Here is a 14,119-nt window from a genome sequence, read left to right as displayed (position 1 = left end):
ATAGATAGATAGATAGATAGATAGATAGATACTTTTGCCATGCCTTTTTGGCCCTACCCCAGTATATGGTCTCAAAGTACCTCTTTATCTCACTGACATCATCCTAGCATCAAATGGATAGAAATTTGATCCAAGAACACCCCACTCTCTACTCCTCCATTAATCAGTAAAAAAGGCACCACAGGCTGTGGCTGAGATGCACAATATTGTCTTAAGCCACCCCTCAATTCTTTATATTTTGTTACAAAAATAGGTTTACTGATTTATTGACACATGTGCAAACATACATGGAAATGCAGTATGCAAGACAACAGAACAGTGTGAAATGCTTGAAAGTCAGTATTTGATATGATCACCTATATTCTTTAAGAAAGTCCAACCTTCAAGATTGCATGAACTCTTGCACAGCTCTCTAGTTTTCAGGAATAGTTCTCGAGGGATTTTGAAGAACATTCAAAACTCATCTTGTTACAAAGGAGTATTAGGTGCATGTTAAGAAAAAAACATTCATAAAGTTGAAATTTTGAGATTAACATCATAATTCTATTTCATGAAAAAAGTCAATTTCGAGGAAAAAGTTTAAATGTAGAGATTACCGTTGTTGTTTCAAGACAAGCTGCCATGGTTACTATACCCTTAGTATACCCACTAACCCTTGAGGTTCGTGAAACTGTATATCAGAATCTGTTTTAGTACAAAGCCAGGATATGATTTCTCTTTTAGCACATAAACACAGTGTGGTGATAAGTATAAGGAAGATATTGCAGAAAGTTGCATCTTTACAGACAGAAAAACACTCAAGCTTGAAAGAGTGGATTTGCACAAAATGAAATGGCTGGCAGTGGACAGATGCAAGGTTATCAATGGTTACACCCTTGTGCAATAAAGAGTGTGTGTCAGTGTATGTTATAGGTGTTGTATCACAAGACAGCTGATCAGTTTGTTTCACTAACTCATCTAAACAAGGCTTTTTGTAGAGGGTATAGCAAACGTGGCAGACTTTTTTCTCAAAGTTGCATATTGAGAAAAAAGTCAAAATACTATGGTAGTTTGAAAAAAGAGTTAATCTTGAAATTTAGACTTTATTATTAAAATGAGCAATGATATTTTTTTTCTTACCTTGTCCCTAATACTCAATCATATCTTTGGATGACTGCTTGCTATGTTATGTTCTTTGTCAAGATGATCCGACCCAACTTCAATAATGTTGAGATCCAGGCTCTGATGAGGCTGGATTTTGTCTTGTTTTTAAGGACATGACTTTCAGATAGTTTTTAAACCTGCTATTTATTCTTTTGTCCTCCACTTGTCCAGTTTCCTAATTTTTTTCAGGACACACTGCACACTATGTCAAGATATGACAAGTTTCCAGCTAATAACTCTTTGGAAATCACCTTATTGGTACAAAAATACTATTTCATCACATTGTTAAACTGTGATATTTTTCACTTTTATAAAAATTTATAAAAGATTCAATTAAAGAAATTAGAGCAAAATATGTAAATTTTTGTGACATGTTGCTAGTACTAGTACTGCTAGACTGGTTCATCCCTTGAGTTAGCTGACTTTTTTTTTTTTGTTTGTTTGTTTGTTTTTTGCTTGAATGAGACATAGGTCAGTGTTAAGTGGCTTAACAATCAAAAAAAAATGTGTTGTGAAAATGGCCAAGTACAAGGGGCCTGGTCTTAAAATGAGAGAAAGAAGAGAAAAGCTTTGAATAACCTTCAGAAATCCTGGAAAACTAGGTCACTTTAAAAATTACAACAACTTCTAGGTCCTTGTAAGCAATGGTGAAGTGAAGGGTGGCTCCAGACTGACACAGTACTGTACTTTTACATACTTTTTTACATAAATAAAAGTTGGCACTGAAAGTGATCTTGACTTACCCTTGACAGAAAGGTGTACAGCACTGAGGGTTTGCCCAGCAGTATTTGATGCAGCGCAAACATAAACTCCGTTATCCTTTTGCTTACAATAAAGAACTTTAAGTGTGAAGTAGCCTTCTCTGTCCTCATATAACAAATAACGCCTTCCAGACAGTATGAGTCTACCATCTTTCCTCCAAATTATTTCTGGTTTGGGTTTACCAGTCACAAAGCAGCGGAATTTGGCATGTTTGCCCTCTGTCACAGCAAACATTTTTACTTTTGTTGACTTGGTCATGCTGTAGTCTTTTAGGCGGTTTGGCAGTTGCCTGCCACTCCTTTGTTTTCCCTGATGGACTTTCCAGTGGCCATTTATGTAGCCGTTGCGATTTCCTTCTTCTTCATGTCCTGGACCTGCATCAACAAGCAACACAGCTCCTGCTAGCGCTTCCCCAAATTCATTTCTTGCCTTGCATGTGTATACGCCACCATCAGGAGCACGGGTCTTAAAGATCTTGAGCTGGAACCATCCACCATCCTGGTAGCCTACACTGAAATGTGTGCTTTCAAATATTTCATTGAGTCTTCTACCGTCTTTTTCCCAGATAACATCTGGCTTTGGGTTTCCCCAAAGCTTACAAGAGAAGACAGCATCTTCCCCACGACCGACACGAGTGGAGAGGGGCTTGATGAGGAATAGTGGCTTATTTTCCTCCCGCAGCTCCATCTCTTGCGCTTCACCTTCCACCTTCAGTGTGGCAGCTGCATAGGTTTCCCCAATGCTATTTTTTGCTTTGCATATGTACTGTCCACTATCCTCAGTTGTGACAGCTGAGATGATGAGATTGTAAACATTGCCATCCTCAAAGACCCTATATCGTCCTTGTGGGTCAATCTTTTCATTGCTTCGCTCCCAGATAACGGCAGGCCTTGGATCACCACCAATCTGACACTTAAGCACTGCATCAGTGCCGCTTTGTACCACTACAGGTCTCGGGTAGGCTAAGAAACGTGGCGCACCACCAAAGACATCCATTGTTGCTTCTTACTTAAGCAGTTTAGGAGAGCAGTAAGTGGCTATTCACTGGTGCAAGACCAACCTACTTCCACACTGCAGGTTTCTACAAGAAGAAACGAAAAATTATTTACTTTCAAAACAATCAGCTTAGGCATGCTGTATAACATTGAAAAATGAAAAGACTAGAGATTAAATTTGTTTTTCTAAATTATAAAGGTGACTCAGCCTTATTAAATACCTGTCTGTGGTATGTAATTATTCTTCCATTTTCCCATAGGAAATGAACCCTTTGGAATAGATTCAAACACACATTAAAGCACTCAGCCGCCTCCCACTTTAAGTGCATGCATTTCAGCACAAACTCATGGTATGATTATTAGGGATAATTTAATTAGGGCTGTCTGCATGAGAGAAAATCACATGTTAACAGTGAGAGCGGGACCAGCCTAGTTCGACTGCAATTGCAGCCACAACACATAGCCAGTACAGCTGGTGCTGTATTTCAATGGGAAAGTGCTTAATATAGTACAGCCTAAATAAAGACCTGTGAGGGAGTGTGTGTCAGGTATCACAAAGACAGCTCAGAAACCCGCGTGCTCACACAAACACCAGCCGAAATCACAGTATCCCCACCCAAGAGGCCTTGCTGTCAAAATATAGTGAGCCTCCTTCACACCTTTTGTTGGCAGCGCTGTTGGACAACACCTTCTTTAAATGTCACAGTTTGTTTTTTTTAATCGTAATCCTGAATCAGTATCGCTTAGCCAATCCTAGGAACCAGTTTTTATGTAAAAGTTAGTAATAGTTCACGACAGCTTCAATTTTTAAATTGTATTTAATTTTATTGCTATAAAAATGTATTTAGTACTAAATACTAATATATTTATTGGAATATAAAATCTATAGAATATATTTATTTTTAAATATATTCTTGTCTGTGTGTGCTTTAGGACACGTCCTTAAGTGTTGAAACTAGGGACAGGAATGGAGAACATGTTTCAGTTGAGAACTGGTTGCAGTTTGTCAAATTGTTCAGGAATATTTTCCCTCGGGTTTATCAGTTTCTTTAATCACTGCTGACATGTTTTCCTGACAGTTCCACATTGCAAAACCATGAAGTCATGTTCATTGGACAGGAGTTTTTGCACACTTGAGTGACTTTCAACCTTCTCTGTACTCAAAAAAGGAAAAAAAAAATCTAAGATAATTAAACAGTTATGGTGACACTGATCATCTGTGTAGGCCTGCTCTTTTTTTTACTCATATTCTACTTGTTTCCACAAATCAATGAAAATTTTGATCTTAAAAGGAGAATTGATCATGGCATTGTCATGGCTAAAATGTTATCACTATCCACCCGTAATTGCAACTTTGTGCCTATGGATCCATTTTTCAGTGTCAAGAAATCAAATCAAATCAAATTTTTTAAAAAAGGTTTTCAATGATAGATTTTACATAATTTTTTATCATAATTACCATAAAATACTGTTGTTACTGATTTTGTAAACTTAGCCCACAGTTAACTGATGCAAAACTGAATAATACTGTTTTATACTCTTTACCATTTTCCAAAAATAAAAAACTACAATATAAATAAATGATTTTAAACCCTTGAATAACTGAAAACTGATGAAAAAGATGCACGTTTTCTTGGAACGGCTGAATAATTTCAGATGTTTACATTTCATACATTGCATAAAATTTCACACAGACAGTTTAGAGATTGCATTATTAGTTAAATATTCCCTGTGGAGGTTTAAAGAGGAGATTAACCCCTGTGTTTACTTGTCTGATTTAATTGGAATGACCTCTGCCCCTTGTGAAGCTGTGCTGTGTACCCCTCACATGACCTACCTCGCTTCAGTCGCCAGGAATGACCGTCAACATACATTCCGCATTTGCAATCTCTGTCCGAGTTAAGAGGCCGCCCGTCTCCTGAAGGCTGAGTAATGTCCCAAGTTGACTTCAGATTCAGAAACATGCTACCACATGCTGTCCTCAAAGGTCCCAAGTTTTACGGCAGTACATTTTTCTTGACTTTTGTCCAGTAGAACAGGCAGAAAACGAAACATAAGCATCCACGGGAGCTTCCTGTTTAACTACAACAGAGCGGTCCCCCAATCTCTGTGTTGTTCAGGCCCTCGACACCCCAAGTGTCATTGTTCATGGAATACTGTTAAATGCTTTTGCAGCTGCTGCTGTCCCCTAAAAATACTGGCTGCCTCGATGACAGCAGTGAAGATAAGTAAGGCACTTCCACTCATTTGCCAGCAGGGGCTAAAGATAGTAAGGTGGCCAATGCAGGGCAAACTGCTTAGCTTACTTGAGGTTTTGCAATGTAAAGTCATTAAGAGAACAGCAAGCTTTTTAAGTTTTAATGTTTATCATCATTAAACTCCTCATATTAACCTTTTTTCTTTCAGATTACACTTTGTAAGGCACAAATTATTTGTTAATACGATTAAGTTGGTCTCATAAAGTTTCAGCTTTTAGTCTGTTGTTATTGTGCAATATGCAAACGACTCAAGGCAACAACCAGCCAATAGATAATAAAACCACCCATGTAATGTTGCTTAGGTCCGCCTCCTGCTACTAAGATAGTGGAGATTAACTGAGCCATAGACACAAGACCTCTGGGGGTGTCCTGTAATGTCTGGCACCTACATTGGTTGTAGGGTGGGGCCTTCCTCGATCTGGCTTCTCCTGGCACATCTCACAAATGCTTGCTCAGACTGGAGCTAATCTGGTCAAAGCCTTGGGCTCTTTGTTTTCTTCTTTGAGCTGTTCCTGAGAAGTTCTTGTGTTATATGGATAATCAACTGTTAGTGCAATTTAACCTGTCTGTTCTTCCATAGTAGCCAATAGCCTGTATTTGATCCGATACCTTGTGGTAAAAGCAGGCATTGTATGACATGCGTGCTGGAGTTTTTCAGCGTGTAAGGCTGTTCTGTGATTATGAGATCTTTCCTTAACGTGGGCTACAGTGTCCCTTCAGCTGTTTAGCTGCTCCACTGCTCACACTCCCTCCTTCCCAGATTTCAGCTGTTGGGAGTAATGTGATATAACTCAGACCTCTGAAACTAGTTATGAAACAATTTGCGCCCACGATTGAGTAACAGTTCAAATTAATACATTATAAAATGTAAAGGATATTTTGCACATCATGATTTAATTTAACATAAAAATAGTGAAATGTCCAACATCAATAAAACTGTGAAGTAATGTTTTCTTACATACATAGCTCTAATGTTTGTTGTGTTTTAGCTTAAATCCTTTAAAGGTTGTGCATGGTGAGGACAGTTCCTGTATTGCAGACTCAGAAAATATACTAAATTGTTACTGGAATGGTAATGACAGATTACCTCTAATGTAATGCGGTTTTACTTTTGACAGAGGGTACTCCTTTGTCCCTTACAGAGACCAGTCTTCAGCTGGTGATGTCTTTTTTGTGCCTTAATGTAATGTTAAAAATATGTAATTTTAAAAAGGTGCAAAACTGGCTACCCATTATTTAAAATATAATGACAGGTAGATGGGCTCCCAGTTGTGTAGCATTTTTTGGTCTTTTACGTCTCACTGTGGAGTCACAGTGTGAACCTTTGCACCACCAAACTACCAGTATGCAACATGAATACAGAAGAAAACTGACTTTTTACAGACAGTCTCCTACTCCTTAAAGTTTAGATTTAAAATATAGAATCTTTTTAGCTACCAAAAGATACCTATGCTTTCCTTTAGGTGTAATAATTACCTTTGGGGGTGCCCAGAATGCCCCCTAGGAGGTGCCCAGAACAGATGAACACCTCTCACTCCTTTTGATGTGTCATTCCCCAGTTTCCAGAACATACGGCTGCAGATCTGTTCATTGACAAAATCAATCATCAACTTGCAGCCTAAGATGTCCTGGTGCCGTGTGCACTTATGAACTCCCTTATGTTCAAATAGGATGTATGTTATGGAGAAGCTGTGGTTAACATAGAAGTTCAACAACAAAATACTGCTTGGGTTCATATGAGCAGCCTATTCCACCCCTCCTGGTGACACCAACACACAAGCCCCTCCCAAACAATCAGGATTTTTCAGATTGCAACAAAATATTTAATGATGCTGTTATTGTTCCTTCAGACCAAAGAACCTAGCAGAGACACAGACAGTGCAGTGTTGTGTTATATCACATTTAAATAATAAGCACAACACACCCAGCAGTGCAGTGCACAATAAAAGGATAATGGACAATGTTCAAATGTTGCATTTGCAGGTTTTCAAAAGAAAACCAATTTCATCCTCTGCTGGTCATTTTGTGTAAGTGCAACATGACTCAACACAGCTCACAACATACAAACCTTCCAAGGTAAAACCCGAGACATGTTAAGTCTGCCAATCCAAAGGCTAGGTCCCCAACTATCGTGATTTTTAATATAACTCCGTTATGATTATTTTTTAATCTGTTAGAAGACTTACATAGCGATTTTTCAATCTATTGTTGGCTACAGTAAGGCCTGCAGTGTTTGTGTATGTGTGAGTGTGTGCTTGTATCATTATTTACTGTAAAGTTGTTCGCAGCTGAAGAACAATGATTGCACAGGGTGGATATTGCACAATCAAAGGAGACATACCCTTCAGTGTTCATTTTGTTTTCATACATACAGTTATTGTTTGTTATTTAATATTTTACCTACCCTGGGATACGTGCTGTTTTCAGTCTGTGTGCTTTGGCTTCCATTGTCCTGTGCTGCCTGTTTTTACATGTTTTTACATACAATCAGTGCTGAATGTTTGACGTCCACGTTGCTTAATTAATGACAAACTTAAAAATAAAAAGTAAGAGAAGGTATAAAAGTTCTCTCTTAAAAATAACAGTGTGTCTCATGATGAGTATGATGTTCTTCTTTTGTAAGCCAATTAAGCCAATCAATGAGCAACACTTCCACTTGTAATCCATCAATCTATACACCACTGCATATGAAGGCGAGTTCATGTGTGTGCTGGGGGAGCAGCACAGCAAAGAAGGACTCATCCAGGCTGGAGAAACTGATCAGGAGGGCTAGCTCTGTGGTTGGCACGAAGCTGGACACTGGTGACAGTGGCAGAGAAAAGGACATTAAAGAAACTGATGGACATTATGGACAATGCCAGGCATCCTCTGCACACGGCCATTAACAACCAGAAGAGTCTGTTCAGCGACAGGTTGCTTCTCCCAAAGACAAGAACCAACAGACTTAAAAACTCCTTTGTCCCACACACCATCAGACTGTTTAACTCCTCTCTGGAGGGGAGAGGGAGGGGAGACAGGAGGACAAAGGAGGGGGGAACAACTGAGCTGTAGTGCCTCTTCACCTCACTGTGCAATACCTTTTGTGCAATACTTTTGTAAATAGTCAACGGTGCAATAGACTCAATACTTGAAATGTGCAATTCACTTGTATTTTTATTTTTATTCCTATTTATTATATTTATCCCCTTCGTATATTTTATTTATATTGTCTCTGTATTTATATATATGTGTGTGTGTATAACTCTGTAACTTCTGTCGGTGCTGTGCTTTTTTGGAAATCGAATTTCCCAGAGGAACCCACCCGAGGGATTAATAAAGTTCTATCTAATCTAATCTAATCTAATCTAATCTAGTAAGAGCAGTAAATTTGTGTGTATATTTGCACATAATCATCTCACTTGTCCTGCAGTTTTGTTTTGCTCACATCGTACTGTTGATGTCTGACGCTTTCAAATGTAGCTTCTCAATAATACAATAACAGATATGGGACCAACTCAGATAATGTAAATGTACCGCTGATGCAATGTTTGAAGCCAGTATGAAGCAGGAATTATTATTTCTAAGTCTTAAATTCAGTGAAATTAAATTTCTTCTAATTTTTCCTCCCAAAACCTCCATCTTCATCAGGTAGGTCTCACCTTTTTATTATGTCTGTGTAAGATAAATTACGGTAAGCCCTCTGAAGCTACAAATGGTCATTATGTTGTCAGGTTTGTGCTTGTGAACCCACCACATCTCGAGAATATAGTGACAGTGCAAACTTATATGAATGACTGAAGGTTTTCCTGTGGAAATCAGAGGTTTACTCAGGTCATGCTGTAGTTCTTCACCCATTCACAGTCAGCTAATACCAACAGGTGGAGGACAACCAACAGCAACTTGGATTTGACTGGTGTGAGAGACAAGCTTTACTCAATAAATTAATGTAGAGCACATCTTATCTTTGTTTGGGACAATGTGGGGTGCTTTACTAATGCTGGGAAGGGGTCTGACATTAAATAAACAGACACACAAGTAATGCAGGTTAAAATGTAAGCGTCAGTGGAAGCTAAGGTTTACTTTTGTAGTCTTGCAGTACTATCATGGCTGTTCTGTCTGGCAATCATTACCAGGCTTTAATATGAATGCATCCACTGATCGGCACATAACTTTGGGGGTGCACGCTTCATGTGAGACTCGTGTTGGCTTCTGTAAACAAGAACAGTGTTTGTGCTCAGAAACATCCGGTCTCAGGGTGAAAAAGTAGTCCATTCGTTGGTTGTTTGAGTATAAAATTCCCCATTATCAGGCTTTTTAAAGCTCCTTTATCTCATAAGCCACAGTGAGAGCACTTACAGGGACTAGAAAGAGAGATCATATTTCTGCCATATTAACTTCTCTTTGTTGGCTCCTTTTTAAATGCGGGATTTGATTTAAATCTGTTTTGTCCCACTCATCTGTTTTCACTCCCTTTGTGTTTATATGCTGCTAATTCATATCATTAACTTTGATCTGATCTCATCTGTAGTTTGTTCTTTGTCCTGTTTATTGTTTGTGGCGTCTCTGATGCTCCTCTGGTGTCTCTCTTCCTTCAAGCCCCAAACAGCTGCATACATGGCTGATCCTCCCTGAGCCTGGATCTTCCTGAAGTCTTTTCCTGTTAAAAAGGAGTTCTTCCTCCCTTCTGATGCCTCTGCAAGGGGCATCTTGTGATTGTTGGGATGTTGTCTCTTATATTGAAGGGTGCTGACTTTATTGTACAAAGCACCTTGTTTCAGAAAACTCTGTAGGGTCACATAAAGTGGGATAGTTGCTCACCTCACCTCAGCTGTGATGTGCTGTCTGCTCTCCTTTTAGTATCAAATGTGAGGAATATTTTAAATATGCGTTTTAGTTTTACTGCGAAATGAGAATTAAAGTAATAAAAAAAATAATGGTGACAATCCCCTCCAAACACTTTTGTTGTTATTTAACATTTCCATAAGCATACAGTCGTCGAAGTGTGCGGTAGTTCCCTTTTAGGACCTGGCGGAAGTCCCTGATGTGGAGTCCTGCAGGTCTCTCCCTCCTCCTGTTTCCAGCAGAAGCGCTGCGTCCTCATCAGCTGTTCGGGCAGCGCGCAGCAGCGGTGTTCTGGACCGGGAAAGCTGAGCTCACTTTTTGCACCTTTCACCCCCCCAAAAACAGTCCATGTAGCTTCCCCATCAAGCCTGGTGAACGAAGAGCTGAAGATGAGGTACCGCTTTACGTTTTGATTGAAACTTTTTGTAAAGCTTTGGGCGAAGCGTTGAAGTTACAGTGAGTGTTGCTGCCTCCGCAGGTGTTCTTCGTTAGTGGAGCGCCTGGTCTGCTGCGCGCTTATTCTCGCCGGTCCGGTGGCATCGCAGTGGTCAGGTAAGAAATTCTGCTGGAGACGAGAGTATCTGTGCTTTGGTGGCGCATGCACAGCAGAAATCATTAGTTCAGAGACTTTTGAGACGATCAGTGAATCACGTGATCTCCGTGCTTAATTAACATATACTCGCTGGGACAAAAATTCTTTTATCCACAATAAATTATATTTTTTTAATGCCTGTCTTACAGAAACGTCAGGGACACCTGCATGATACCTGCTGCTGTATGCACAGATTGATGTTAGCTCACTGTTTGGCTTGGGTGGCATTGTCTGATCTACAGAAAGTTTTTATGTGCCACTAACTGGTCCATTAGCGTTTCTGTGTGATAACACATTGCTGTGATTCCAAGATTAAACACAGAACATGAAGTGGCTCTGGGCCATTTAGATTTTTTTTCCAAGGCCAAGGTGTGCAGTGTTTCCTCAACACAGTTTCATTGTCTCTTTGTCCCTCTTGTGTCTTGCTCTGTGTCTGGTCCTTGTAGTGTTTTCATGTCAGTTGAAAAGAGGCTCTTTTTTTATTTCTTTCACTCCTGTGTGTCCACCTCAGCAGAAGTTGTATCCTTGTAGTCATTACAGTGCCAAAGCAGCTGAACAGCATGAAAAGACAGTGGAGCATTTCTTCCTCTATGATGGTGCTGAAGGGCTGTAAGAGCCACACAATGAAAAAACTCACATATGTTCTTGAATTATTTATCTTTGAGAATCATGAATGTCCTACATTTAATTTGGTAAACGTTAAGTTGGAGAACTGTGTGGCTGTCAGATGATAGGGAGAGGAAACTGAGAGGCTGACAATTAATATTTGATCAGCACTGTAGGGTCTTTGAGGAACTATATGATGCCAAGATGACTGTAACTCTACATGTACCGCCTCTTAAAAGTAATGCAGCCCATTTAATAAAGGAGTTGGTTCCTTATGTCATTCACCTCCTTTTATTTCTCTCTTATTTTGCCATTCCTTAAATACTAATATGTAAAAATGTTCAAATAGTTAGTTGTGAGCAACGTGACATTTTCACATGAATGCTGTTCACCGGTCCGCCACTCTGTCTCAAGAGCAATGCTTCAGCAGCTTGCGACATGGTTGAATTAGGTTCATTCCCATTCCCCCGGCTGGGTCAGGAATCTCTATTGTCATGTGATCTTTGACATGCACCCAGCATGGTCTTGCCTAAGGGAAACGGGACAAGGTGGGGGGAAGGGGAACGGCTGCAAGGGAACACCCCACTGAGCCATTTAATGGCTGAATTAGATGCCACATTGAAAATCACAGCTGGCTTGGGGTTTTCTCCATTTTTGTGCACAAGCCTGATGGTCATGAGGACAGGACAGCCATGTGAAACAAAACGTAATACATTCAAAATACCATACAATACAAAATACAGAACAGACATATTTGATGAATATGAATTGTAATTTCCAAGCTTTTTGATCAAAATTGCTCATGTTTAAAGTTTTTCTGGAGACTAACTGACGGTCATAATCTTACTCCCTACACGTTGATGCTCTTGTTGTAGGCGTATATGGTGGAAAAGCATAGCTTATGCAGAGCACCCAAACATCTGTTGATGTGTCAAGTAATGTACAGCTGCAGTATTTGAAGGGAAACATCTGCTTCGAGACTCAGAGATTCAGAATCAGAATTTTTCCTTTTTGTTGCTTTGGAAAAAAATTGAGTTTGGTTTATTTTAAAAATACAAAATGTTTTTCTTTTGGTTTAAATACTTATTTTAGGCATTGGCATTGCAGGTGAACCAGTAACAAAGTTTAGGGGAAATGTGCAAAAACTTGAAGAAAAAGAACAAATGTAGATGGCACCAATTCAGATATATGCACAGGGAAACCATAAGAAGGTAAATTTGCTGTAAGCAGCAGACACAACATATTCTAAATGGAAAGCAACAAACCCCTCAAGAATTAAAGTTAGATTGTCTTACGTGGGTGGCTGTTGGATTGGTGCCTCTGTTAGGATCAGTGTAACTCTTAAATGAAATAAATGGGGCGACTGCGCACAGATTCAGTTGACTCAGTGAACCTTGTGATGTCTAATCCCTGGATTTTCTAGTCAGTAAACCTGCTTATGCACAATCAACATCTCTGGAAGTGTCTCATAAGCACGAGGTTCGGAGGTTTCTTCTAGCATTTGTTTTGCTACATTGTGTTTAACCGCCAGCATTTAGACAGTTAATTAAACCTCTGCTAAGTAGGTTTATGTCTGTGGAAAGTGTGTGTGGGTTGGACTCTGTGTAAACACACATTTGTGTGTGACGTTGTCGGCGGGAATCATTCAGGAGGTAGAGAGGATATCTGGATTTCTGCCTTGGTCTGCTCTTTCTCCAGCAGTTTCAAAAGAGACACAGGTGATTGGCACCTGCATTTTATGGTATCTGCCCTTGCATATACCAGTATGTCTTTTAGTCATGTTTGCCAGCCATTCTAATTCAAGTTGGGTCTAAGTTTGCTACTGGTAATGGGTTCGAAAATTTGCATACTCCAGTAATAAGCCAAATCCCAACACTCCCCGCCCCCATGAAACTTTCTAAATGCAGTTATTTCAACGAGAACCGCGTGCCTCTTACGACTCATGTTAACATTGCACATTTGTCAGAGACCTGCATATAAAAAAGAAAAGATTGTCTACATTAGAAACACATTTCCCAAGTAGCCTGAAGAGGAAATTTACATTCGGTGTTGTTTACTTTAAAGTCGGTATGTTTTTGTAAGAAAACCACGGTGGTCACATCCTGCTTTGAAAGCTTAATCTAACCCATCTGGATCATTCAGTGAATCTGGAAGAGTTGTATATCTACATCTACCCTAGACACCCGAAAGCTTGGCAAAGTTTAAGAATCACTCCTGCATGACAAAGAACACTGTTTGAATTAGGTGTGTGTACACACAAGAAAGGAAGAATGACTGGCCTTCCTTTGTTTTTCATGTAGTTTGGGATCTACTGTGTAGATCATCTTTTTGGATGCATGTAGACTGTTTCACCTCACCCTTATATCCTCCTTTAGCCACATTTTCTTCTATTTTGATTATAGTTTCAACACACAGAAAAGGCTGCTGCATGCAGGTTAACCCGGTTTATGCATGCACAAAATGGATTTATGAATCAATCCTGGCTATACCAGAAGCTGCACCGAAACTGGAGTCTAAGCTTAAACAAGATGTTGCATTTGAATGACAAAAAGAAAGGGAGCAAATTCATTAAATGCTCACCTTTTATGTCTTTAAGTTCTCTTTGTGACATTGAAAGCGTTGTATTAGAAACTTACATTTTAGGAAACAGTTTATGGATCAAACTTTATATTTGCAGCATTTTGATGGTTTTAGGTTAAATTTCAAATAACTGAAAAAAATCTGTTTTAATTATGTTAACAAACATTTCCTGGCATTTAAAGGCCTTTGGTCAGTGTTGCCTCACTATTTGCAGCGTCCCCCTGTTATCTTGCTTTTGAGGACAGGGCATCCTTTTGAATGTTGCTCACAGCTGTTATTTGTTATTTTATGTTCTCCTACCACTTGGTGTTTCAGGTGCACTCAGCTGTTGTCTCATGCTGTTCCTGATGTCAAAATGCTGG

At 39.4% G+C, this 14,119-nt stretch overlaps 1 protein-coding gene across 14 annotated transcripts in view; it reads right to left on the bottom strand.

Annotated features, from left to right (window-relative positions):
• obsl1b (obscurin like cytoskeletal adaptor 1b) overlaps positions 1 to 5,101 on the bottom strand; it is a 36,074-nt gene extending 30,973 nt beyond the window's left edge. For 11 of the 14 annotated variants that reach the window (XM_005736876.2, XM_005736880.2, XM_005736879.2 and 8 more), the window contains exons 1-3: positions 4,738 to 5,101; positions 3,122 to 3,170; positions 1,887 to 2,986 (exon numbers count right to left, since the gene is read on the bottom strand). In XM_005736876.2, coding sequence (XP_005736933.1) covers positions 1,887 to 2,901 — 1,015 coding nt within the window. In that variant the 5' untranslated portion in view covers positions 2,902 to 2,986; positions 3,122 to 3,170; positions 4,738 to 5,101. The remainder of the gene's footprint in view (positions 1 to 1,886; positions 2,987 to 3,121; positions 3,171 to 4,737) is intronic. The other 3 variants (XM_005736888.2, XM_005736889.2, XM_005736877.2) reach the window with 2 other exon arrangements.
• Between the last annotated feature and the right edge of the window lie 9,018 nt (positions 5,102 to 14,119).

The sequence above is a fragment of the Pundamilia nyererei genome, unplaced genomic scaffold, assembly GCF_000239375.1.
Source record: "Pundamilia nyererei isolate P.nyererei 1_Seehausen unplaced genomic scaffold, PunNye1.0 scaffold00071, whole genome shotgun sequence".
NCBI lineage: Eukaryota > Metazoa > Chordata > Actinopteri > Cichliformes > Cichlidae > Pundamilia > Pundamilia nyererei.
The sequence above is the reverse complement of the archived record's forward strand: the minus strand, read 5'-3'. Positions and strand labels throughout refer to the sequence as shown.